The sequence below is a fragment of the Haliaeetus albicilla genome, chromosome 24, assembly GCF_947461875.1.
Source record: "Haliaeetus albicilla chromosome 24, bHalAlb1.1, whole genome shotgun sequence".
Lineage (NCBI taxonomy): Eukaryota > Metazoa > Chordata > Aves > Accipitriformes > Accipitridae > Haliaeetus > Haliaeetus albicilla.
In genome coordinates this window covers 17,694,158-17,720,464 of record NC_091506.1, presented here as the reverse complement: position 1 = coordinate 17,720,464, position 26,307 = coordinate 17,694,158, and the positions used below count along the sequence as shown (strand labels likewise).

Below are 26,307 nucleotides of genomic sequence, written 5' to 3'. Positions count from 1 at the left end.
GTCAGGCCTCTGCAGGCAGCCCTGTGACCTTCTCTTTAAAGACTTATCAGCTTTACACCGTAACACTGATATCAGCCAGCTTTTAAAAACAGCCTCCAAGTGCACAGGCATGAGCCTGCTCACAGTTACCCTGATTAAGCCAAGAACAGAATTCATTCCTTACTGCTAATAGGGGAAACAGAACAAAAATGAAGTTGCTGTAAATAAACCAGTAAAGGCCAACTTCTGCCCTCGGCTGTAGGCGAGCTGGAAGGGGTCATTCAGGGAAGACAAGATAATTGAGTCTGGGGAACGATGCCAAGGATGGGGCTGCATACCTGCCTCTGCGCCTCACACTCCCTCGGCACCACCAGCAAGGCAAATTCTCCTTATTTCTTGTGTAACCAGACGGACTCTGGAGTAGACTGCAGTCAAACAGGGACAGCTGCAGCCAGTCTAGACACATCCGTGCCAGTGGTATAGCTGCTAGATTAGATACCCATAAGCAGGCTAGCTGCAGTGGCACAGGATTAGTGCGGAAAAAGTTGTCTTAGTTGAGTTTTTCAACAAGGGGATAAACTTCCGTGCCAGATGCTCTGCTGACATAGGTAGGCAGAGCTCCACAGATATCGGTGCCTCTGCCGGTGGCTGGCAGCTAATGGTTTGGCTCTGAATGGCTTTAACCACATCAGCATCTGCTACATTTCAGGTTGCAGTAAGATGACTTGAGGTTCCTCAATGCACCTTTCAAACCACAGTCAAAGGAAGACATAAAGGAAAGACTGATGCAGTATATAAATGAAGCAATGAATGAATTTACTAAAAAAGCTGCCCTTGTGACAGCATCTTTCTCTCCGTGAGGTTTCATTGCATAGCTGTACTCCCCTTTGGTTTGTCAGCCTTCTTTTTCCTTTATTAAAAATAAAACATTCAAACTCTGCAGGCAATTCAGATAAAAGACTATAAATATTGCATACATGCTCCGCACCAAAACACTGTACAGCCTCACAACATTTTCTTTTAGGAAAACAACATTTCTAAAACACAGTACGAGAAAGATCAATTTAGACAGACTGCTGTAACCCAGCCCTTATTTTGCTCCTCCTGGCACCATTGTACATCTCTGCATTTCCCTCCTTGATAAATGACATCTCACAGAAACCTGGCCCAGCTTTTAGCTGCTCCAAAACCTGAGCCAACAGAGGAGTGGGGTTGGCTTTAATCCACCTTGATGCTTTCACTAGTTAAGGACTATAAAAGTCTCTACCTATCTCAGGGCAACTTAGACTATGCTTCTCATAATCCTGGCAACAGAAAATAAAGCAAATTCTACTAGCAGTAACAAGGGTCTGGGAGCAGGGACAACATCTGGGCTTCCAGGGAAAGCTCCTAGGAGTTTGTTATGAGGGGACTGTGTCCTTTCTCTTACCAACTATTTATTCAGCCAAGACTGGATGCTTTAGCCACATTGTAAGGGAGAGTCATCCCATTACATCTCATGGGAAACTCACTTTCATGTGAGTTCAATTCACTACAGCTGGAGAGAGTTGTGCAAAAGGAGCCTGTTAAAATGTAACCAGTCATCGGATGTGCCAGTTAATCATCTACTTCGAAGCTTGTCCCCTTTGATAATAATTTTCCATGGTTGCAGAATTAAAGCTTAACCGGTCATTGGCTTCGAAAATGACCTTGTCTGACAGGGAATGTAGAAAAGGAAACAACAGTTACATGACCTTCTTGTGTAAATTCTAGATGAGGACAGAAGGGGAGAAAAATACTGCTGGCAATTTCCAATTGACTCAGCGATTTATCTCAACCGGCCTGTAACCTCCCCTCTGATCATCTCCAGGCACCAAAGAAACACCAGCTCTTGCCTCCAGGAGCTGTAGGGTAGTGTCAGTTTACAAAGGCAGCCTGAACATTGTACGTTCTCTAAGAGCCCTATCAATGTGGTTTGTTAGACACAAAAGACGCACTCTGGGGAAACCACAGAAACATTACAGCTTTGGACCTGACCGATGAGGTGCCAGCAGGCCAGCATTTCTGCTTGGCCACCCTGAACGTGGGGCCAGGACACTGCCTGAGAAAGGACTGAAAGGACAAGCTGGTTCCAGTGTCAGCAAAGACAGGACGAGCTGAGTGTTTTCTTCCTGCAGTTACTGACCTGTCTTGAAGAAATACGATGGAAACATAATAAAAAAGTATTTAAAAATCCAAACTACAGGTGGGAGAGTTTGTAAACAGATACTGAGCGTGACAACCTTCCTCACCGCATCCAGGATCAGTAGAAACGAGGTTAAAACACTGCTTTTCTGCTGAACTCACGGTGTTAACACAATTTTACTGCTCAACCTGCTGTAACTCCAATGTTGCGTGTAGAAGTATTTTAGCCAGCTAATGGTGGGAGGGAAATGAATCCTAACTTTTCCTAGAGAGACAACCAACACTGCAAAGCAAAGGACAAGGATAAGACACAAACATCACCCGATGTGAAAACCTCAACTTGCTGTAATACCTATGCCAGACTTCACCTGGCAGCTGGTGTCCACTCAGACAAGATGCTGGGGAGTCAGGGCTGGTCACACACATGGTCACCAGAAGAATTTTTTGGAACGGGGCAAGAGGGGAACGTAATTCACTACCAGATTTAAGGAAACTTAGTCACATGGTAATGTGGGTAAGTGACTAGGTGGATTGTCAAAACAGAAAAAGTTCTTAGCATGAGTCCTTTCTTTTCAAAAACACCTTGCTAAAGATTTACAACTCCACTTCACTGACTGGGAGTGAAATTTAAGCTTAAAATCCCTGAAAACATGACCCTGTCCAATGAGATGATAAATCAATGAGGTGAAGAAGCATCCATTCATTTATGTAATTATTTATCTCATGACCTAAGATAAAATGTAATTTAAGTTGGTCAAAACCATAGGGAGAGTTAAGCATCTAAGGGAATAGTTAAGTAATGTTTTGTTGTTTTTTTTTTTTAAGGTTTTGGATGAAACGACACTGCAATCAGAAATTTTCAAAACTCCTCACAAACCAAGAGCTCCCCAACCAGACGGCCTGTTTTTTCCCTGCTTGTGCCCACTGGTGGTCTTGGTTTCACCGGACGCTTGCAACGTGCAGGCTTGGAAGAAACTCCCTGGCAGGGCTGCTGCACTGAAGTCTCTGAGCTTCCTTGGTGCTCTGCTTCAAGCCAGCTTCCCCAGGTAGATTTCCCAACAGCTGGAAACCTAGTGTTTCCAAGATCCACTCAGCTATTTTGCCCAGAAAAATGGGGGCAGGTCACCTACTCAGTAAGATCTTGCTGTTTTGGAGGCTGACCATTAGGAAACTTGGAGCTGCACTTTGGATTCTGCAGAAGTTCAGAGCCTGAAACACCTTCATCTCAGCGACCTTGGTTTCATGGGAAACATACCAACTCCAATGACACTACTTGCAGATACAGCCTAAGATCACACGAGGAAAAATCCCGCGGTAAAAAGGAAGAGAGGACGCTTGGAAGAGTCTTGCAGCTGTGAAGCGTCGAGCACTTATTGTTGTGTAACAGGAAAATTCTCCAGTGCCATAAAGAGCACAAAGATGCTGTTTATATTCGCTGCCTGGTTTCAGCAAGCTATTTTGTACTAAATTTCCCTGCTGATCCAGCTGCATTGTGATAGCAGGTGTCTGCTAACATCAATCACATGTTATTGCATTTTTCCCTTCCACCTTCAGGTGTAAGAGACACAATGCATCACTGTACAATAGGAGAGGAAGAAGACACTGCCTAATTTCCCATAGGATGCAATATTTATCCTGTAAGTGCGGATTAACTGAATAACTTGCTAGCTTTGTGTCAAGGCTTGTAAGAAGTGGTGACTAATCCTAGCTAGTGGGGATTAACAATGTTTGCTGTGGGAAATGTGCCAGACTTTTCAATTATATCATGTCTTACAAACAGACTGCAATAGTTCTACATGAATACAACTGTGTTATTGCCACAGCACAGTGATAACAGGGTACATCCTTTCTATTTTTTAATGCCACAGACTAGAGCAAGCCCCAGCAAGAACATCACGTGGACAGACAGCAGTACCAGAGCCTGTTCTTCTCTCAGAGTAGGGCAAAAGGAAGAGAAGGATTAGGTGTGCAGCCAGGAAGTCCTGAAGTTACACGTTAAGAAGTTACAGTTGAGTGTGCATCACCTGTACTACGCTCATAGGTCGACACACACATGCTCACACGCTTTCCACAAGGAGGGAGCACCAGAAGGCCATGCATGGCAGCCTTGAGAAGTGGTGTTGAAGGCAGGCTCCAAGCAGCACACAAAGCCACTTTCACAGTTGTGGGAGATCACACAACTAGGGCCTTCGTCATCATTAAGGAAAAAAGCAGAGAGGTAAAAACTGCTAAGGAAGAGTGTGACCACTCCAGCTGGTGCAAAAACTGTAAGCAGCTCAATTTAGACTTAGTTACAAGAACACTGAACTGAAAGCAAGTGCAGCACCATAGTTCATTAATTCACCACTTAGGTGCTAGGCTTCCTATGGGACCCAACATCTACCACAGCTGCAAAGTCAAACACTTGCATTTAAGTCCCCATTTTCAAGCCTGTGCCCTCTAGAGGAGTGTGGTCTTGGACTGAACTGCTGACCCATGAGACAGCTACAGATGGCCCTCTCCATATGAGGACTTCACTCTAAACCAGCTAGTTCAAGTTAAGAACAATCGATCTGAGCAGGACAGCTGGGGTTCTGGGCACCTCAGAGAGGAGGCACTGAAAGCAGAGGTGAAGACCAGGATGGTAACTGTGGTGGAGCAGCACTGCTAGGACTAAAATAGAACTGCAAGAGCTTTCTGATGTTGTTCCACTCACTTTTTATGGTCAGCCACAACACTTGGGCAAATATAACTAGTATGTACTAAGCAATCCCAGAGGTCCTTGCAAGAAACCTTTCCTATGTGTCCTTTTCCAAACAGCTGCACAGGGTAGCTAGAGTTGCAGAACACCACAGTTACAGATGGGGTTGGATGCCTAGCTTTTGAGGCGTAGTACCCAGTACCTCAACCCAAACAGCTTCTGCATTCTTTGCCCTGCTTTTGACCTGTGTACAGTTAAATTCACTATGCTAGTAGCTAGAGGGCAACAAAACACTGACAGGACATGGCCTACAACAGGAATCTGGGTGCCAAAATACTATTTTTCTGGCCTCTGCTTCTCCCCATTGACTCTTGCCCTGCAGCACAGACCATGGCACCTGCAGGCTCTGTCCCAGCTAAACGAGAGTTACTGCAGGGACACCGCAAGTGCTGCAGCAAACCAAGAGCTCCAGCTGGCAAGCACAAGCATCCCGCTGCATTCTTACCCAGAAACCCTTCCCCGTGCAACTGTGTTGTGCAGAGGTGCAGCTTACTTGGTTTTTCATTTCAGTGCCTCAGCATAATAGGGAGACCAAGACACCGTAAAATACAGGAAAGAGGTCTGCGGTACGGTACTCAACACAGGTTAGAGTGATACGGCCCATCTTGACCACTCCAGCTCATTTCCACATACCCACAGACAGACCCAAGGGCTTGACCCAACACAAGTTTGGAGCTTCCATTTGGCTTCAAAGACCTCTGGATACAAAACAATCCAAAATAAATACAAAAATAAAACAAACCACAGAGGCTCAACTTGTAAGTATTGCTCTCCCACTCGCTGACCTGACAGAGTCCAATACCCAGGAACCAAACCCCTTGTCTTCTGAGTATAACTCTTCTGCTAGTAAGCCTGCATTCCGATGCACCGATGGGAGCTTTATGCATTGTAAAAGACAACACCCCCTTTCTGTGCTCCTCCTGGAGATCTCTTAATGAGCTACATATTAACCTTGATTTCTCCCACATGTATCAGTAGTTATTACTACTTAATAGTGCTCCAAGGTGCTTGGGAGTAACAGTAGCACAGAGGTAATTAGAGGAAAAGGAACATCTACTTATGAGGAAGGTATACACAGCTGAACAGAGTATTTTTCAATGGCATGACTGCCCAGCGACAGCTGTTCCAGCACACCAGAGATGGGCTAGTCATTTTTCAGATTGGTGACAGATTGGCCTCTAGTGACTGCACCCACATCCACAAGGAGCTTGGCTAGAAAGGCAGAAAAACCTATCACAAAATGGCCCCCAGTCAATTGACAAGGCCATTCTGTGGTACAGGATACTTTTAAATCCAGATTCTGCATCTAAATATAGAGAGGGGATTTGAAACTGGGTCTTGTGCCCCACCTAGCAGTGCTCTCACCACCTAACTACAGGGAAGAGCACCACCACACATTGGTTTTCTGAATATTTCCACATGAAATACTTAATTTCTGAATTATTAGTTTAGCTGTGTTATTTGTTAAACACAAATAAAAGCTGCAAGCAGCTTAAGACTGGTTGAAAATACACTTTGGGGAAAAAACACAAGCTTGAAGCAGTATGAATATCAAAGGTGAGTCTAGGCTTCACGCTTTTTTTCTGGCTACTGTTCATCGCTGGGGCTCCACTGGCTGATGCAAATGTGGCCAGACACCATCATCCCCATTTTGCAGTCAAGAGAACAGGCAGACAGGGAAGGGAAGGGCAGGATGTCTCGCAGGCAGCACTGCTGTTCCACTGAGCTATGCTCAACCAAAAGGTTGGCCTGATGAGGTTCTCATTGCTCACGTATGGACATCTTAGTATCAGCAGAGACAAGTTTCTCCTGTTTGTAAACAGTTATTTACATAACAAAGTTAAACATTTCCATTTACTTCTCATTCCCACATTCCTACAATCTTACAAGTCATCCTTGTGATTTTCAGGTAGCTCTGAAATTTGCTGGGAGCTACAAGAAGCCTCTCTCTTTTCAATAGGCAGGTCTCCAAGGTCACATAACCCAAAACCAGAAGTGAGGCATGACATGGAGCAGGGCTCAAGCTGCTGCATACCCCAGGCCTACCAACTTGGGGACCTCATTTGCTTGGCTGCACCTAGTAGCAGGGTTGGGCAAGAAAACAGAAGCCTGAGGTGGGAATAAGGCAGGAGCAGTTGTAGGCGGGTGGACAGGAAGGAGAGGGAGACCAGAGGTGGGCAGGCTTGGGCTAGGGAGGAAGGTGGTGGCAATGAGGCCTACTCCAAAAACATTGGGCTTTGCTGCTTCAGATCCTTCAGTAAAACGTGGAACAGGAAACCTACTGTCAACTTCAAGTAAGCTTCGGTCATTTCCAGGCTGCTGCAAAGAGAGCTGCTGCCACAGCATTTGGAAGTCCTGTCTCCACCTGTCCACTCCTGCCTTCCTTGTACTGAGCATTATGTTTAATGAATGATGCACCAACCTCCCTCCTTGATTTATTTGCCAAAAAAAGATTTGTGTGGGGTGGCAATTAAAGAGGTAGAATGTGATATTCATCAGTTTGTGTGCCTCTGAACCTGACCACATCCTGGTGCAGCAACTCCTCACAGGTGTTTAGATGCTGTGGTAATGGGTGTTTGTACAAAAAATACAACACAACGATTTCAACAACACCCAGTGCAGGAAAACTTGCCTTTCTGTGCCACAGAGATGGGCTCCACAGCTGTGCCCAGGAGGCCAATAGGAAAAGCAGTCACGTACTAACTTCCCGAAAACATGCTTTGATGAATAAGCTCATTAACTCTATTACCAGGCACTGTTTCCAACCTGCTGTGGGACAGAGGCCACCAAGGGCATGGACATTAAGCTATACATCTGAGGGTCCCAAGCCCAGACACCTTCAAAATGGGCAAACATCAGGAGTTGGGCAGAAGTCCCACACCACTCCAGCTAGCTACACATGGCTAGTGAAGGCCACATACACGGCTGAGTCAGTTGCCCGTTCCCTTTTTCTCTACAACTTTGACTTCCTCACAAAGAATTATATTGGCACACGCAAGGTGAGAAGAGGACATGGGAGTCACCAAAATCACTCTCCCTAAAACTGTAGGAAGCCTTACAGCAAAGCTTTTCCTCTACTAGTGCCCACAGAGTATCTGGACCAGGACTCTTCCACTCCATGCCCAGACACTTCCCCAGCCTCACAGGGAGCTGAACGCCTGTAACAGAAGAGACAATATCTACGGTGTACCATAAGGAGGGAGCAGGAGAAACAAACAGTGCTGCCCATATGTAGCCTAGGCCAGGCCCCTGCAATAACAAGGGATTTGCCAAATGAAAATGGAGCTAAAGCAACTTCTGCCCGAGTCTTGTACCAGACTGGCTTTTTCTTCTGGCCCTCCATCAGTATGGCTCACAAACTCACCCCAGTCATATCCACCTCCAGAGATCCACTCTGACCTCCAGAAGAGGTGTGCCTGCCCTCACCTCCACTGGGTAATCCATCCTTCCTAACCATTTCCCACAGTATTTAGTATTCGATGACAGTTTGGGGATGTTCCTTAAAAACAGCCACATTCACTCACCATGAAAGTCTGCAAACCTTTTGCCCAGTTCTTGCATCCCAGTGCACTCCTAACACCACAGAAACAACTACCACGATCACCATGCTCTTCACTGGACTTGCAAGCAACAACTGACTTGCACAGTCTTCTACAAAGGTCAGGCTTTTATGGATCTGAATCACAAACTTTCCCTGGGACTCTGCTGGACTTGACAAAGGACAGTTATTATGCCGCCAAAAGCAAGAGACAGGAGAAAAAAGAGGAGGTTCCTCAGAGAAAGAGGAAGAAAGAACATGGCCTGGGCAGTTCCATTCCCCACAGTTTTTTGATCAGCCTTCAGAGATTTCAGTCAAATGCAGGATTGTAATGAAAATGTTACAGTGGATAATATTTTACAGATATAAATTGTACACACCAAGTACCCAGTATGTATACTATATAAAAATATTTTAAATAATTTTGTACTAAAACCCATACTCTCTTGGAAGCAAGTAAAAAAGAATATACTCATATTCTTTGTTTAGCTCACTTCCTTATGTACGGTTTGTATTTTCTTCTAACACAGTGGTAGGAGAGTTGTGAAATACAAATAGCTTCTCTTTTTACTCTTCACTATGTACAATATTGACTGCTCCCACTCACTAAGATTAGCTATATTTTGTAAACAGCAAATGCACTTTAGCAGCGCAGATTTTTTCCAAGACTTTCTCAATTCTGCTGACGTAAAACTTTGCATTGATCTATTAAAATCACTCTTTTGTCTAAGTACCTTCTAAAAGGCCATATTCCTTTTCATGACAATGACCATGGTCTTTAACCTGTACTTTTCACCACTGTTACAAAACTACAAAACCCAGACCTACTACACCATGTTTTTGACCAAGTTACAATTTTGTTTGAGAATATTTGACTTGTGATGACCCAAACATTCTGGAAAACATTCCCTAAACCTTGGCTCTTTTCTTATTTTCCAGGTTTGATGCTCTAACCATTCTGGCACTTCTTGTCCAGAGATATAAGAGCTGTATAATTTGTGAACCTTCCTAACGGGTTGGTTTCACACTTGCCTTTCTAGTATTTAGATGAACATTTTAGCAATGTCAGATATTGTTTAAGAGTCTAGTCATGGTACAGCGTAAACATTATCTAAAAGTATTTTTCTAAAAAACCTGTATGAAACGCCTGTGTCTTTCAGGTCCTCAACGTACAGTTGATTTCTCTAAGTGGTGATTTTGGGTATGTCTTAGTACAGGACCTCATTGCTTATTCTATTCGGCCACAATCATCATCATCACTGGAGTGTTCAGCTTCTCAGGCAAAAATTGAATGCTTTTTTTGGCACTAGAATGGTTAACAGCTGACATGATATTTTTAAGTTAGCTATGTCAATTACTATGTCAATATTTCAACTTTTCCACTGGCTTGGGAGTTTAGTGTTGCTTTTCCACTCTAATGTTCTAATTCCTCTTGAGCAACACCCACCCCCCATTTGTTCAGCTGTTTAATAAACCATTTCCACTTGTACTGTGCGTGTAATCTATGCCAGAAACATTAGCTGTAGATTTTATAGCTGTTACTTAGCTGGTATAAATATCATCACTCAGTCTTAATTACCAAATTTCTGCAATATACCTTTAGTGTCAATGATTACACTATTTAAAATATGAACCGGTCAGTGTTGTTAGAGCATTTTCTCATTTGACAAGAGATTTAATAGATTTTCTTGGATTACAGATGCTTTGAGAAATTAGTCTTTGAGACATAGACTGTCCAACTGAATTGTTTCTTAATTACAACAAAGAACGTGTTGTTTCTCTCAACTAAGAATACTAAGAATGTAGCTGCTCTCTTCAGCACTGCTTTGATAAGCAGATGGACTGTGATCACTCCTTCAATGTGGAGCATATAATGGTTGGAAATGGAGCTGGTTCAGTGTGAGCACTGCTGCCTTGTCAATCTCTGGCAGAAATTAGCTAGAGGCAACAGGTTGGCCCTGGCTCCTGTCTTGTGCTAGGAAGTGGCACCTTTAGAGCAGGAGATGTCAGGAAAAGGAGTCTTTGTATTAGAGATAATGCTTCTTCATTGCATTAACACAGTGAAAATGTGTAAGATGATGCTGATCCTGTCACATCTTTGCCTAATAGTTTTCCTCCCTTCTTTCATTCTGAATCAGTCTTGGGCCTCTCACTACAAGACAAACATTGAGGTGCTGGATCACATCCAAAGAAGAGCAACAAAGCTGGTGAAGGGTCTGGAGAACAAGTCCTATAAGGAGTGGCTGAGGGAACTGGGGTTGTTTAGTTGGGAAAAGAAGGCTGAGGCGAGACTTTATTGCTCTCTACAACTACCCCAAAAGAGGTTGTAGCAAGGCAGGTGTCAATGTCTTTTCCCAAGTAACAAGCGATAGGGCAAGAGGAAATGGCCTCAAGTTGCACCAGGGGAGGTTTAGATTGGATATTAGGAAAAATTTCTTCACCAAGAGGGTTGTCAAGCATTGGAACAGGCTGCCCAGGGGTGTGACTGAGTCACCAGCCCTGGAGCTATTTAAAAGACATGTAGACGTAGTGCTTGGGGACAGGGTTTAGCGGTGAACTTGGCCGTGTTAGGTTAATGGTTGCACTTGATCATCTTAAGGGTCTTTTCCAACCTAAATGATTCTATGCTTTTTAAGAAAAGTTTTTCTTCCTGCTGTTTTCTTCAGTATTTTAATACCACTTGAAAAAGCTGAGGATTGGATAAATGGTCCTCCTCCTTTTGTCCAACACTTCCCCTGTGCTTTGGACTACCTTCTCCTATACGTAGTGGAGGCTTCTTCCTACATAACTTGCAGCTACTCTTTGTGTTTACATCCCTGCACAGATTAGGTACCTCAAATATCTTGAATCATGTTTCCTTACAGACATCATCTCACTGACAAGACAACAAAGAGTATAAGGACATTTCTGCATGTGTCAGAGGTGCCCAGCTGGAAGAATTCCTGAACAGGGCACTGGGATGCCCAAGGCTGCAGCTGTCCCCGCTCCTCCCTGTGGACCCACTCCTGGACACAACCGCACACAGCACGGTTCTCTCACTGCCTGCAGCCCTTCAACACAGTTTTATTGACTTCTGGGCTCTGGAGTCCCACCACTGGTGGCTCTGGGAGCGAAAAGCAACAAGTGGTCTTCAGCAATTTCTCCTCTAGCTGCTCCCTTCTGCCAGGGCACCACTGTCAAGCATCACCGAGATGTCACACTGTGATGTCACCACTATGCAACACAGGTGTCACAGCAACAGCTCAGGATGTTCCATTGGCACTCAGAGCCAGCCAGCGCCAGGTGGCCTTTGCTTGCTGACTGGCAGGAGAAGGCCTGGCTGTCCAGGGCGATGGCCAGTGAGGGAAACTTCGGTCCCACTGGGACAAGAGAGGTGAAAAGGGAGCTGCCTGATGCAGAAACACCATCCATCTCTGCTCCGGATGAGATGGGCCAGCTGCCAGACATGACTTCTCCTGGCCCTCCAGGACAGGGGGAAAGAGAACCCCGTGATGCTGCCGGACGAGCGATAAAGGAGGAGCGGGATGTCCAGCGTGGCAGTGATGGACACGAGGCCAAACGAGTCCCTCCTGTTTCCAGCAAGGGAGCAGGCAAAGCCAATGAATTCTCATTCCTCTCCTTTCCAGAGAAGCTTTGGAAAATGCTGGAAAGCGACGAGTTTCGGTCCATTTGGTGGAGTGAGGGTGGAAAATATGTGGCCATCAATGAAAAACTCTTCGAAGAGGAGGTGCTGGGCAGGGAAAGACCTCTGCAGGTTTTTGCCACGCAGAAGATGAAGAGCTTCCTTCGACAGCTCAACTTCTATGGATTCACCAAAGTGCGACGGGCTTTCCAAAGATCTGCTTCCCTGCCTGAATTCCTAGCAGAAGAAGACGCAGCTTCTGCTCACAGCCAGGTACGGCAGTTGCTCTGCACATCAACTAACACTTACAATAGTCTTGGGGAAGAGAAGGACCTTCACATCAAATCAGGCCTTGCAATAGAAGTGACGGGGTTGGTAGTGAGCAGTTTTTAATTTCCTTCTCAGGTCCTTTTCAGGAAGGTTGGAGTTAGTCTTTCTGGCTCATAGAAGTGTAGATAAAATACAGTTGGGCTATATCCACTGAGTTTGAACCCGTTAAATAGAAGGACAGACTCAGCATAACCTGATTTCTTTTAATGTCTTTGCTACATGTCTTGCTGTACCAAATCCGAAACCTTCCTGTGGCACCTGCTGAATGCCAACATCTAAGGATCACAGTATTGCCTGCCTGCTCATATCCACACTGCAGTTGCTGAAAACTAGTGGTATTTGGCTTTCGATACTAGTTCTTACGCTTTTGAAAAATCCTACACCGCTCTGCTCCCCGGTGGCAAAAACCCAGGGGTGGCGATGACTGAAGAGAACCATCACATAACATTTTAGCCTAAGCTTTAGTTTTCAAACACCCCTCTGAGGCCCTTTCAGTATCCAGGCTTGTCTTCTGAAACTCAAAGTCTTAGTTCTTGTAGCTGGGGGTTTTCCAGCCTTGGGAAGGTGGCAACTAACTCTTCTCCTTTGCTTTTTTTTAGATACTCTACTACTACAACCCCGCCTTTAACAGAGAGCATCCCCACCTGCTGGAAAAGTGCAAGAGGGGAGCTGGCCTCAAACGGAGAGCCCCGCATGCACCAGAGGTGGATGAAGGGCACCCCTCCAGAAGCCCAGATGGTCAGCCTGCAAGGGACACGCAGGCGTCTCCACCCGTGATGATCGCACCCACCAAGCGACGGGCTGAAGCACCTCCCGGCCTCAGCAGCGCCTATCCATCTCCCCCAGCAGCTGGTCCCAGGCTTCCAGAGCCTGACAGAGCAGCAGGCATCGAGAGGTTCACCTCTCTGGCCTTCTTCTTCCTAACACCACCAGGCAGCCAAACCCCACGTGGCCTCCATCACGCTGCTCCGTGGTTTGCACTGCCCATGCTGGCAGCAGCCTCAGCTCTGCTGAAGCCAAGGCCACCCCATGGCCAAAGCCGCAGAGTCCGCCACTGCCCCACCTGCACCTGCGGCCCCAGCCCTGCAGATGCAGGCAGTGCCGTTGGACCCCAGTGCGGCACATTCTAAAGAGAACACAGAGAGTCAATAGCCAGTTGATAGTGTCTAATAACTTTGCTAACAAATAGAGCTTAATAGACTTGGTAAGAAATAGAGGTTAGAGGAGTTGATAATAAACTGTTGAAGAATAAACCTTTTCCAGTTGTCCTGTCCTGTTTGTACAGCGGAAGCCCAGACTGAGTTTATAGAATCGCCAGACTTTCACCCATCAAAGTAGAAGCGACAGGTCCACAAACACTTTAATCATTTTGCCTAATAATCAAGTTTAGATTTTTAGATTTTTTAGCTTTTATACTTCTATTATAGCCCTAACTTTAAGAGGGATCATCCCCAGCTGCTGGCAAGGTGCAAGCCAAGAGTGGGATGCAAAAGGAGAGTCCTGGCTGCATTGTGCCTGGATGAGGAGCTGGAGGAAAGCCACCCCTCAGGAAGCCACCAAGGTCTTCAGCCTGTGTGGGGAGCCGCTGCTGGGGTGGAGAAGGAGGTGTTTGCACCAGCTCCACCACAGGACATGCCGGCGTCTCCCCCTTGGAGGTTCCCAAAAACAAAGCTCCAGGTTGAAGTACCTCCCAGCCTTGGCAGCGCCCAAACCCTTTCCCAGGCAGCTGCCCCCCCTACTTCCCGACCCTGCTGGAGCTGCAGGCAGGGAGAGCTTCTGGGCTGCCCCATCCCTGGCACCACCACCCAGCAGCCAGGCCCCGGCTGGCCTCCAGCACCAGGCTGCACCTCCCACACCGCAGCTGCCAGCTTTGGCACCAGGGCTGGGCTTTCCCACCTTCCCCCCCATGCAGCCCGGCCCAGCGGCTGGGCTGGTCCCCTGGGCCAGCCTCGCTCCCTCCTGCAACCCCAGGCTGGCAATGCCCGCGCCGGCAGCAGCCCTTGCCGTGGCCACGCCAACGTCACCCCACGGCCAAAGCCCAACAGCCCCACGTTGTCCCACCCGCACCTGCGCCACCAAAGCTGCGGCTGCAGGTGATGGGGCTGGACCCAGCGCGGCACATGGAGACAATATAGATAGTCACTACAGAGTGAATAGAGCCTAATAGCATTGGAAATAAACAGGGCCTAATAGAGTTAGTAAGAAATAGAGCCTAACAAAGTTAGTAATATAGACAGTCTAATAGGTTTTATAATAAATAGAATCTAATAAAGTTAGTAATAAATGCAGCCTAATAGGGTTCAAAATAAACTGTTGAATAATGAACGTTTTCCAGTTGTCCTGTCTTGTTTGTACAGTGGAAGCCCAGATCAAGTTTTTATTTCACCAAAGTAGAAGGAAGTGGTCCACAAGCAATTTAGTGATTTTCCATAACAGTTAAGCTCTAGATTCTTAGCGTTACTGAGTAAAAGAGGGATAATGTTTGCATGATGTATGCACCGAGAATGTTCTTCCTAATGGCAACTCTGAGCGAAAGGGGTATGCCATCAAAAATTTTGGAAACTACAGCTCTAAGGAATAAGACTTTTTAAATTGCCCTGTTTATTTAAGGACATTTTTTCATAAGTTTGTATCAGAACCATGTGTCATTGCCATTTTTAAGACGACACCCTTCAGAGAAGGCAAGGGAATGATTACTCAGAGGCAGGTCCTGACCAGTATAGCTGTGCATAAGCACACAAAGGAGATGAAGAGAGAGTCATTTGGCTGGTTTGGGATGGGAAAGCATCATCTTGGTAGTCTTGGAAACAAAGACCATAAGCACAGCTTGCAACCATCTGACCCCAGGCTATGACTTGCCCTTCTCAGAGCACAACAGGACTAGGTGTGGGCAGCGCTGAGCAGAGATCCCGCAGGAGAACTCTTCAGGAAGTGGTGTCTGACTCAACAGTGAGGCAGCATGCAAGCACAGCGTTAGAGCTCTGTGCTATTTTAGGGACTAGGTCTTGGATGTAATTTAACACATACAGCACAAACTAGAGTCATCACCAAAAACTTTTCCCCAAGAGCAGCTATAAGGCCTATTCCCAGTGATTTGATGATAGGGAAATAGCTACCATTTATTCTTGCAGAGCTTGCTTACTTTGGAAGTTTAAGGAAGAAGCAAGCATTCTTCACTTCCTGTCCTGATAAACCAGGTGATGTCGTTCTGAATGGTTTATCATCAGTGCCTTAGAGAACACCATTTCAACAGAGAGATAAAGCTTCCATGCATATCATTTCTTCAGTGACCACTTTGAATATGAACTGCTATTTAAGTGCAAGATCTTATCTGTGCATAGTCACAAACATATTGGCTTCTTAGCAGGCTTTACCCAACATGCCAACTCTCCCAGTCTTGCTTTCTCTGTTGTAGCCCGTTCCAAAGCAACATAGTAGAAGACTCACACTACTTTGCTTACCGACTACAAGCCATGTAAATAGACGAGTGCTTCATTTGCGTGCCCATACATCTGATAACAGCATGTAGGGCAAGCTTACAAAAAAAAAGATTTTTTTTTTCCTCATGAAGTGGGACTGAGTCTCCACAAAGTGGCTGTGGGATAGAAAAGGTCATCTCCTGTGCACAGGCACAACATAAGCCTTGGACCTGAAATGCATTTATTCTGGGTATTTGATCTGAGATATCACAAGGGACCTCTTTTTCTGATGTTAGGTTGTTCCACGCCCTCAAGATTAGTATCCTCCTGGACACTAGAAAAATGGATTCACTCAAACTCATTAGTCCCTTCCCTGACCTGTGACTCCCCACTGTCACCGACCACATACCCTAATGCCTCCAAACCCAAGTTAGGCTCACGGTCACGCTGACCAGCTTCTCTTCATGAAATATTCTAACAGGCACATAACTTTCAGTCTCAGTAGCTTGGCTATAGGACTGTAACTGATTTTAAAAGAACCACCTGCATGGTGTACAGAAAAGGTGCTGTTCTCTCTTACAGTCAGGGATGGAGGAGTGGGGGGAGAAGGGGGAAGACCTTGAAGTCTTCCTGTAAGTAATAGCGTTCACCCATATCTTCAGCCTTTAAAAAATTCTGTTCAAGGGAGAAATACTACAGCCACCGTGTCCAAAGAACTTTGATTCTATAATAACCAGTCAAGTCCAACCAAACAATCTCTTTCAACTTCAGCAGTGGCTGGATTGGGCCCTTAAACTGCAGCAGTTCAAGGCAATGGGCACCAACAGAACAAAGATGTCATTATTGTTTTTGAAGTTATAAGCAGATTTTTAATGATTTGGAAGAGTGCTATTGTTAACAGCTTAGTTATACTGTAGTAACCATCAAAAAGGCATTTACCTAAACTTCCTGCACACTGATACTGATCAAAACAGCCTTTAAATCATGACCCTACTTCCTATAAGCACATATAAATGTGTATAGAAGAGCACTATCATAATTCAGTGACTGTTTATACCAAACTGCCTAGGTAAGTACTGACTTTTCAGAAGGATCCAATGAAAAACAAAGCCAAATGCCAAATATTTGGGAAATATGGGTATTTAGAAATTAGATTACAACATCCATGTCAGAAATATCTAGAGTTGGAAAAGAGTCAGGTAAATTGCAACATCAATTCTACCAAGTAACCCTTCCTCTCCAAGCTCACTTTGATGTTCTAGACAAATATTTCAGACTGCAGATCAAACTCAACTCTTTTTTTGGCAGAAGTGGGTTTTTTATGAAGAATTTCAGGAGTCAAGGACTTAGGGGTTTGCTTCTGTAGACCAGTAAGCAGGTTTTCAAGATAATAACCACCACAGCTATAGAGCAGGGAGCACTGTCATTGCATTCCTCTCCCGACCAGCTCTGGCATCTGTGCAGGAAGGAGCACTGTGCCTGGTATGGGAGACTTCAGAAGAACACATACTTGCCTTAACAGTCTCTTGCAATTTGTAAAATTTTCTCCCTTCCCTAGCAGTGCCAGAAAGACTGAATTAGTGTTTAAGCTACTTACATATATAGACATATATATATTTCTCACAACTGCAGGTTCCTGGTGTCTGTGTGTGCTTTCAAGCATCCACATCAGTCAGCACAGCAAGTTTCTACAGCTATGGCTCAGAAAGAATTATTTTGCACTAGAGAAAAAGCTAGACTGTGGCAGCTTTGCAGCTTCTTCCAACTGGAAAAGGAGTTGCTGTCCTCCCAAAGGCATCCTCCGCCAGGACAGGCTTTTTGCAAGAAGACCTTTCTTCAATGGATACTACAAAAAAAAAAAAGTACTAAAAATGCAGAACTTTGAGACAAACCTCCGAAGGATAACACTGTCTCGTGGGGCAGACACTACTCTTCTCCAAAAATGCACACACAGCTTAGCTTTCTCCTCTCCCTGCAACAGCTAGGCTGGGAGCATCATAACTTTACCCTGGCCTCCTCAAGGTACACTACTCAGGAGATGACTTTGCTTGGACAGGCAGGTCTGACTGTCTGAGGCTGGATGCTTGCAATCATAGCAGGGTATCATAGAACAAACCTTACACCAATTTTGCCACTAAACAGCAACATCCCCATGACTGAACACCTTAAAGGCTGTGGGGAGCTCAAGGACTTGAATTTGACTACTGTGAGGGCTGGGAACCCACCAGGAGCGTTTAATTTCTATGAGGTGAACATTTCTGACACAGAAGAGCCTGCCCTGGCCAAAAGTTAACAGCGAAATTGATTGTTCAAGGTACAGGGACAGAATAGTAGAAATAGGGCCTGGAAAAAGCAAGTGTTTGCTCTGCTTGGAAGACAGGATACTGCCCTGGGGGCTTTACCACAGTGCCTCATGCACTCAGGTATAGTATTTCCAGAGTGTATCAGCACTATCCCCCAGGGATTTCCTCACTCTTGAGAACATAGTCGCAAAGTGTGACAGCCTATTCATGGTTTTCTCCACAGCATGTCCCAGCCCCTGCTATGGAAAACCAAGGACTTATAAAGGAGAAGAGAAATAATGACACCTTTTCAGTTCTCCTACACTGTCACAAATAGACCATTTGCAGAGCTTTTTTCACAGATGAGTTAATTACCTCATGCAGTACATCTCCTGTCACTTACTCTGAAAAACAGGCAGAAGAAACAGAAGATAACAGACTGTGTGTGAAAAGGGTATGAAACACCAGGGTCAGGAATGAGAGGGGGAGGGCTGAGGAGCAGGGATTCACAGCCAAGGGCTCTCCTCATGTTATGGATTCACCCTGGGGCCTTGGGCAACATACTTTGCTCCTGTCCCCAGCTAAGGTCAGGTAGAGCTTTCCATATGATCTGTGGCAGAAGCAAAACACTTAAAGAAAGCAAGGGATAGAGAGTGGCTTGTCTGCAAAGCAGCCACAACACCATTTCCAAGATACTGAGGACCTCAGATGAATGGAGTTCTATCTCTGTATACACTTAATTATCTCATTTAGTCCTAAGATAAACAGCAGGAAGCATAAATAACTTTATGGCAACATATCAAACAGGACAAGACAGTCAAACAGTTTCCCTCTCCAACCCTGCTAATTCTGTTTCAGGCTGCCTCTAACTACCATTCCTCTTCCTCTGAAGGGGATTTTGGGGGGTGAAAGAACATAGGTGGAACAGGAACTCCTCTGACAGAAGACAGGAGTCACAGGCCTCATGGGGTGTCTCTTGGAGATGGCTCATTGGCCATGGACTACTTTAAATTTAAATGCTTACTGTCCCTCGGCACCTTTTTTTTTTTTGATAAAATATATTGATGGAATAAGCTGTTACAGCAACGCAGTAGGAAGCAGAGCACATGATACAAACTACTGAAGTCAAATATAATTCACTAGAAGCGAGGCAGACTTCTTGTCATGGGGAAGCAGGGCACATGCTTGACAAGGAAAACTGGTTTAGCCCAGGCCAGGTAAGACTAGAAGAGAAAGTCACATCCCAGCTGTGGAATGGGAAGGCAGACAAGGAGTCCGTGCAGACCAGGACGGTGGAGGGAGATCAGTTAGAGGTTAGGAAAAGCAGCATCCATGACCAGGATGAGGGTGGTGTTCCCAGGACAGCCTGTTGCACAGCTTTTGAGCACAAGTTCAGTGCAGTCCTCTGCATAATGTAACCTCACCCTTTATTTCAGCCTCCTCTTCCTCCCTCCCTCTCTGCCTGTAGTGCAAGGGGCAGTACACTGCCTGGGAACTGCCAGGGAGAAGCAAGAGAAATCATCCAAGCATCTTCCCAGACTGCATGGTCTGAGCGAGGAACTGTTTTCTTTTAGGATCAAACAGCGGCTCCAGCTGTCGCCCACAAATAAGAGGACAAGTTCAGTCCATGTCAGCTAGTCAATGGCCTCATCTTTTCCTCCTCATGCAGGACCTCTGTCTCCCTATGCTCTCTCTAGTCAATGAAAAGGCAGAAGAACTTCAAGGGGTGGGATTCAGCTCCCTAAGAGCCAAAGCTGACTGCAGAAGGCAGGCATTGTGGGCAAAGGGAAAACATGCCTCCAATTCAGTTTAATGCCAAAGATCAGGTGACGGGAACCTGCCAAGAAGAGGCTTATGCTCCTTTCCTCCTCAGAGAGGGACAGTGAAACAGGGCAGAGATAGCAATGGGCTGATTTGACTGCAGGGAACTCCTACTTAACATAGGTGTTCTAAAGCTGCCACAAAGTATTGTCTTTATAAAATATTAGGTAGAAGTAGTTGCTAGCAAAATTGAGGGGAGGAGGAAGAAACCTGGGGAAGTACTAAAGGCTCCGATGTATCTCTAGCGAGAAGCGCTCTCTCTCTTACTAAGTCAAGTTCAATCTGCCAAAACTTTTGTGGCTATTTTAAATGGATAAAGTGTGAAAGTTTTTAATCACAGAACAGTGATTTAGGAGATGGAGTTAAACAGACTTTCCTGAACCAGTCAGGTCTCTGTCTGTTCTACAGCAGGGTACTTTGTTAGGAGAAGGCAGGATGTTTCTGGCCAGTACTGTACAGAGCTCAGCAACACACTCCCCAAGCCAAGGGGAGCACAGCACAGCTGTGATTATCAGAATGGCTTTGTTTCCTACACATGCTACAGAGTATGCATTGAAATGAGAGATGTTTATTAATTTTGTCATATGAAACCATATGAAATCATTAAGACAAGCTAGAGATTCTAGTCCTGACATGGTCTTTAATTCTGAAACCAGTATTTATCTCTGCATGACAGAAGAGGAAAGATTGGTAGACTGTCATGAAAGGGAAATGAAAGTTCAGGACAAATTCCATTTCCCTGCTGTAGACCAGTTACAGTCAAGATACTAACAGCTTGGAGAATATGCAAGGAAAAGTGGAGAAAAATTATAAACATAACGTAGGAAGTTCAGAGCATCCCATACTGTTCTCAGCTACTCAAAAAGAGATTATACAAACTGTTTTCCACATCCTGCTGTGTTACACTGTTGACAGAGCCCCTTTTATTTGCCTGTTGGTCCTTTAACAACAAGCCACATACACGTGGTATCACCAGTTCTTCCTAATCTCTCTATTGATGCCTGCACTCACGATGGGCCATCTGGGAAGCCCTTATCAGAGGTAACAGCAGAGACTGGACAAGATACATTCGCAACTTTTTCTCTCATCAGTCCTGGTGCCCTGGACAACAGCAAGAGTTTTGCCCATTAACTTCACAGGCATGTGGGTTGAATACAGATACCAGCTAAGCACGAGCAGGGATAAAATCCCAAATTATTCATTCCTCACAATCTTTTGCAACGAGCTCCAGGGGAGCTCCTGTACAATGGCAGCAGCAGTTCTGGCAGTGGCAATGTCATTTAAGCCATGCATTACTGGCAGGCTGGCAGTGAGACAGTAGTGCCAGTGGGAAGTCAGGCCTGGACAGATGGGGAAACCTTTAGACTTGTGGCAGTCTCAGACCAGAAACATCATGTCTCTCAGGATGCATCTGAAACCACTGAGCCAGTGGGTGGAGGAAGCAGACAATGGGCATAAGCAAGAACAAGGCAAGAGTCTACTTGAATTTTGCCATAACTCCCCAGCTGTCTGTATGTTACGGCCTGTCAGTATGTTTTTTAATCAGGAAAGCAGCAAGGAAGAGCCCTTTCCCATCATTTAGATTCATCTGCCCCAAACACCCACTCAGAGCGGGTCACAGGCCAAAGAGGTCTGGCCAGGTTTGCAGACCCCATGTGAACAGATCAGTCATCATGGAGCAATGGGAGACACGTGTCTACGGCAGACGGGCACAGTAGCCTCCGTAAGCAACTTACTCATCTGCTCCCGTTCCATAACACAACCTGCCTGCTCAAAATTGTGTGGAAAATCCAGGGATGACTGGGCAAAGGCTTCACACACTGAGTGACTCACATACGTACCGCCTGCACTGCTCTGAATTTTCTCAAGCCCTCATATCCTGGGAACGTGACAAAAAAAGCTTATTCCAAATATTGAAGAGAACAAGGTTGAAACATGCTAGTGCAAATCCAGCCTACACAATTGATCCATTACATTCAACAGGAGTCTTTTCTCTGGCTTCAGCAGGCTGATTATCAGGCCAAAGTTAAGGAAAAGGGACAGATGATCACCAACTTCTTGGAATTCATACAGTTTAGAGCAGCTTTGATCTAGCCATGCTCCCTGATGCTGAAGAGAATAGGACAACAGCCATGAACACTATTATGTTTTCAGTACACCACAGCACGTCAGGTCTGTTGTGTTACTCACACTACAGTCCTGAACACTCGATATAGAGGAGAAAAAACATGAGAACCATTCACCTTGAAATACAGCTTCTCCATAGGACACCAAACACCATTTAACCATGTGCCTAAATTCACACGCATGAGCAACCTCACTAAAAGCAGGATGGAAGTTGAGCACCAGCTTTGTTAGATCAAGCCTCAAAGGGCAAACTGAACCTTGTCTAGAAAGCACAATTCTGATTTGCAGTATGGTTACAGAAATGCTTCTCCCAGCTGAAGCTACGTACCTCCTAGCTTCTATTCCAGTGCAATTTCCAAGGAGTGGATTGAACCATGTGCATGTCTGAGGATGAGGCAGATGAGAGGAATAGGGAGAGGAGGAAACACAGGGCAAGTCTACGCTGTACAACAGAGCACAACACAGCATTGGGATAGCAGTGCTGGGAAGCTGGATTGCCCTGTACACCCATGCTGAGAAGTACAAAAACTAAATAACAAAACAAAAAATAGTATTATATGTAAAACTCCAACACAGCAAAATCTAGGGACAACATCATTCTGCTGGTCAGCAGCCATACCAAGCGATTCCTTGGCATGCATGTAATAGGCTGGTAGGAGCACAGTGTTACATGTAAGGCAAGCAGAAGGCAGGGGAGGAGAGGGGGGCACTTCCATGACAGCCCTTAGAGGGCAGAGGAAAAAAAGAAAAAGGATGAGGCGTTGTAGTCTGTGAGTTGTTACATTTTGGGACAGCTGTAGTAAACCCTAGGAAGACAGGAAAAATTTAAACAATGACAACTATCAAGTGTTGAAAAGGCCATTTGAGAAGCATGGTAGAGGGTTAAATCATGTAACAAAACAGACGACTCCTGTAGCTTGCTGGTGCTCTGCACAGTCTTGGAAGTGGTCTCCAGCACCCAAGACAGGTGGAAATGCACACCCATGCAACACAACCGTTCACAATACTCATCCCAAGGGCCACGTGTCCTTCCAGCTCCTGTTCATCCCCTACAAAACTTAAGGCAGCCATGTCTCCTTTACCTCCCTCAAGGGCAGGATGGAGAAGGTGACACGGGACTATGTGTTCAGAGTCCTGCCTGTATTCCCCTCCCTGCTCTGACCAACATGCCACCAGCTGCAGGGGACAGACCCCAGCGATGGCTCAGTACGCTGCAGTGGAGCACTGAAAGGAGCTAGAAGGAGACAGGCCCACAAAGGCCTGACCTTTTACTCTTATTTAATTGCCATTTTTTCCAGGAGGTTGTTAAAACTACAAATAAAATTAAGTTTCAAACAGATTTTTGTGGCAAAATGGGAGGAGGGGAGAGGGGAAAAAAAATAAAAGCCCCTCTTCATAAAAAAGGGAATCATATATCCACAACTTTAAAGTTGTTTTCATAAGTACTTTCAGAACGGGAAGTTCATTAAATATGATCCTTTCCCACAAAGGTCTCAATTTCAACAAAATTTTCTAATAAAAACACTTTCATGGAAACATTTGTGGCCAGCTTGCATTTTATTCTATTCCTAGAACATGCACCTTATGGGCCTGGAAACAAGATGGTAGTTGTAGCGGGGACAGGCAAATTTTTCACTTTAGCAAGCAAAAGTTTTGCTTCAGGACCTTTCTCTCACCCAACAATTGGAAATGCTCCATTTCACATTTGATTTCTGCTAGCAAAGATTTTCATAACTTCATGGAAAAAGGCTGAGGCCGATACTTGACTGTACCTCTGCCTCCCCAGGTTCAGAACTGAGCCTTGACACTTATACATGATTTCACCGTTTCACCACTCAAACAAACCAAAAGCCAAGCCTAGTCCTGCCAATATCCAGTCTCTGGAGCTATTAACCATTCCCTATTGCTGTGAGCCTTCTTTGCAAGTGAGACTGGTTAATCAACAGCTGCAGGTCTCTATTGGTATTCTTCTGCTCTTTGATACCTTCCCAATGTCTTTGTCCCCACCAGCATCAAGGAGCCAGTACATACAGAGGCATCACAATCCAATTCATGTTAGGACAGGGAGGACAAAGTCACAGATATGAGAAGATGGGATTATCTGCTTGGCTGCTGCTTGCTCTGGAAAAGTTGCAAAGTCCAGGACACTAAAATTTCCACTGAGTTTGCATTTTCTGTGATGCAACTCTCTTAAATTATTTAAAAAAAAATAAAAAATGCAAACCTGCTTCTGACAAAATCCCATGTAAACTATGTCACTTGTGACTAGGTCTGTTAGAATCTACTAACATGCCAAGGAGCTGGACGCTTTTGTTCAGCAAATAGATTAAAGCATGTGCCTGTTTCAACCTGAGCACAAAGGAAGGGGTAATGCTCCTCAGGGAAGCTCCGAGACCCAACTCTTCCTTTGCAAGACCACCATGCCCACTAGCTTCATCTCCTCAACATTTCAGGTGTCCCAGAAACAGAACAAAGCAATTGCTTCTTTCTAAAGAGCCATCAGCAATAAATACAGCAAGGCAAGCACACAGCTAAGTAGCCAAGATGCAGATGCACTGGTGAAGCATGGGCTCTGTTGCTCCACCTCCTTCCTCCTGATCACATCAGTTGTGTTACACCTGACACAGGGCTGTGTCCAAATAGGAGCTGCATACAAGCCACACTCCTACTGTTAACAATACCTGAGGATGAGGAGTTCAAATTATTCATTCAAGTGTAGGGTATCCTTGGGTACCACATTCCCATTGGTTCACCTCTTCCACGTCCAAACTGCATCCCAGGCTTGGAACTGGGTGAAGCTCAGTTCCACTCTGGATGCATCCACACTGGATGCAGGGAGTTTGGTCATTGTTTCAGTGAGCACAGTATTTATCCCAGATGGAATCACATAACATGGCTCTAAGAACAAGACCAGAGCTGAAACTGAAAAAGGGAGAAGGCATTGGTTTCGATGTATTTAATTTGCTATTATCGGGGCCCAATTCCAAGTCTCTTCTACAATCAGCAGAAACACAAAAGAAAATAAGCTCACAAGCTTACGTGCTCACTTCTCTCATGTCTTTTGGTTTATGTCAGCTTACTAGTTAATACTTTAAACAAGTTAAAAGGAAAACACATTTTGAAATTACATGGATGTTTGTCAACACAAGTTTACTATTAATTTGATGAAGGCTGGGTCAGATATGGCCTGCGTTCAGCTTCCAGGTACATCTTCAGGATAAATTCAGTAGTGATGCAAGCAGCAACACGACTTACATCTCAGGTAAGAAAACAGATTCAAGTGGTTAAATATTACCACTATCCTGTTAGCAGACAGGAGCAGGACACAAGGAAGAGTTTATATTAAATTAAATATAAATTATTTATATTAAATTTTATAGACAAAGGTAGGTGATTGTAAGAAAAGACTATATTAGAACATAAATTATAAGAAGAGATTCAAGACAAGCCTATGATGCTGCATTGAGATGATGCTGTATGCAGCTGCTTGGGACTTCCCTTAGTATAAATCTAGCTCAGGTGCAAACCAGTGGCCTAGAAGTAACACTTGACTCCAGGTCCTGAGCCACTACAACATTTATCCCCGAGGTCCATTCAAGCAATCTGAAACACATGCAATAGTTGAAGACTAAAATTTCCACTTAAATATTTTCCACTACAAACTGGTTTACACCAAATCATCCCCTGCCAGCACTCAATTGTATCCTGCTGCTCCATTTATCACCACACACTCTCAGGACATCGTGAAGCTGAAGGGTCCATGATCAGATGTAGACCGAAACAGATTCCCAAAGGGACAGCATCTCCAAATCCCCTCACTGAAGACACTTTCCCAAAGATTACCATACAGCAAGCTATTTAGACAGCTGAACTAAAGTGTAGCACCTTTTTTCCCCACCTCTAGCCAAATAAGAAAAGCTCTTCAAACGGCTTAGGTTACTCTTTGCTGCAACCTAAGCCTGATCAGAAATGTTGCTATGGGAGCCCTGAGAAGTCTGAGCCCACCGGCTTGTCTAGTCCCAGGTCCAAGATTGCTGATTCTCTATCCTTTAGTCCCTTCTCCTGAAAGCAAACACTTAACCATGGTATTTCATTAAAGGCACCTTGCCTCGAAGCTTGCTCAGATTCCCCATCCCCAGAGCAAATCTGGGTTTTCCAGGTCAAGGATGGGAGATGAGCTTTCTGACGCACCTCTCACTGGCAACACTGGTGCTCCCAAGATTTGTCTTGCAATCTCCTCCCTTTGGTCCCTGCTTCAGGGCAGCAGGACCCTGAAACCTTGCCCT

General features: G+C 45.2%; 1 protein-coding gene and 1 long non-coding RNA gene across 3 annotated transcripts in view; one reads left to right on the top strand and one right to left on the bottom strand.

The window, feature by feature from the left end:
* Positions 1-26,307, bottom strand: part of LOC138690810 (uncharacterized) — an 89,560-nt gene that overhangs the window by 31,734 nt on the left and 31,519 nt on the right. The window lies entirely within an intron of this gene.
* On the top strand, positions 11,208-13,911 carry LOC138690917 (heat shock transcription factor, Y-linked-like). The gene is made up of 2 exons (XM_069812411.1): positions 11,208-12,315; positions 12,972-13,911. Exons 1-2 carry the CDS (start codon positions 11,668-11,670, stop codon positions 13,500-13,502), a joined length of 1,179 nt encoding a protein of 392 aa, XP_069668512.1. The 5' UTR covers positions 11,208-11,667; the 3' UTR covers positions 13,503-13,911.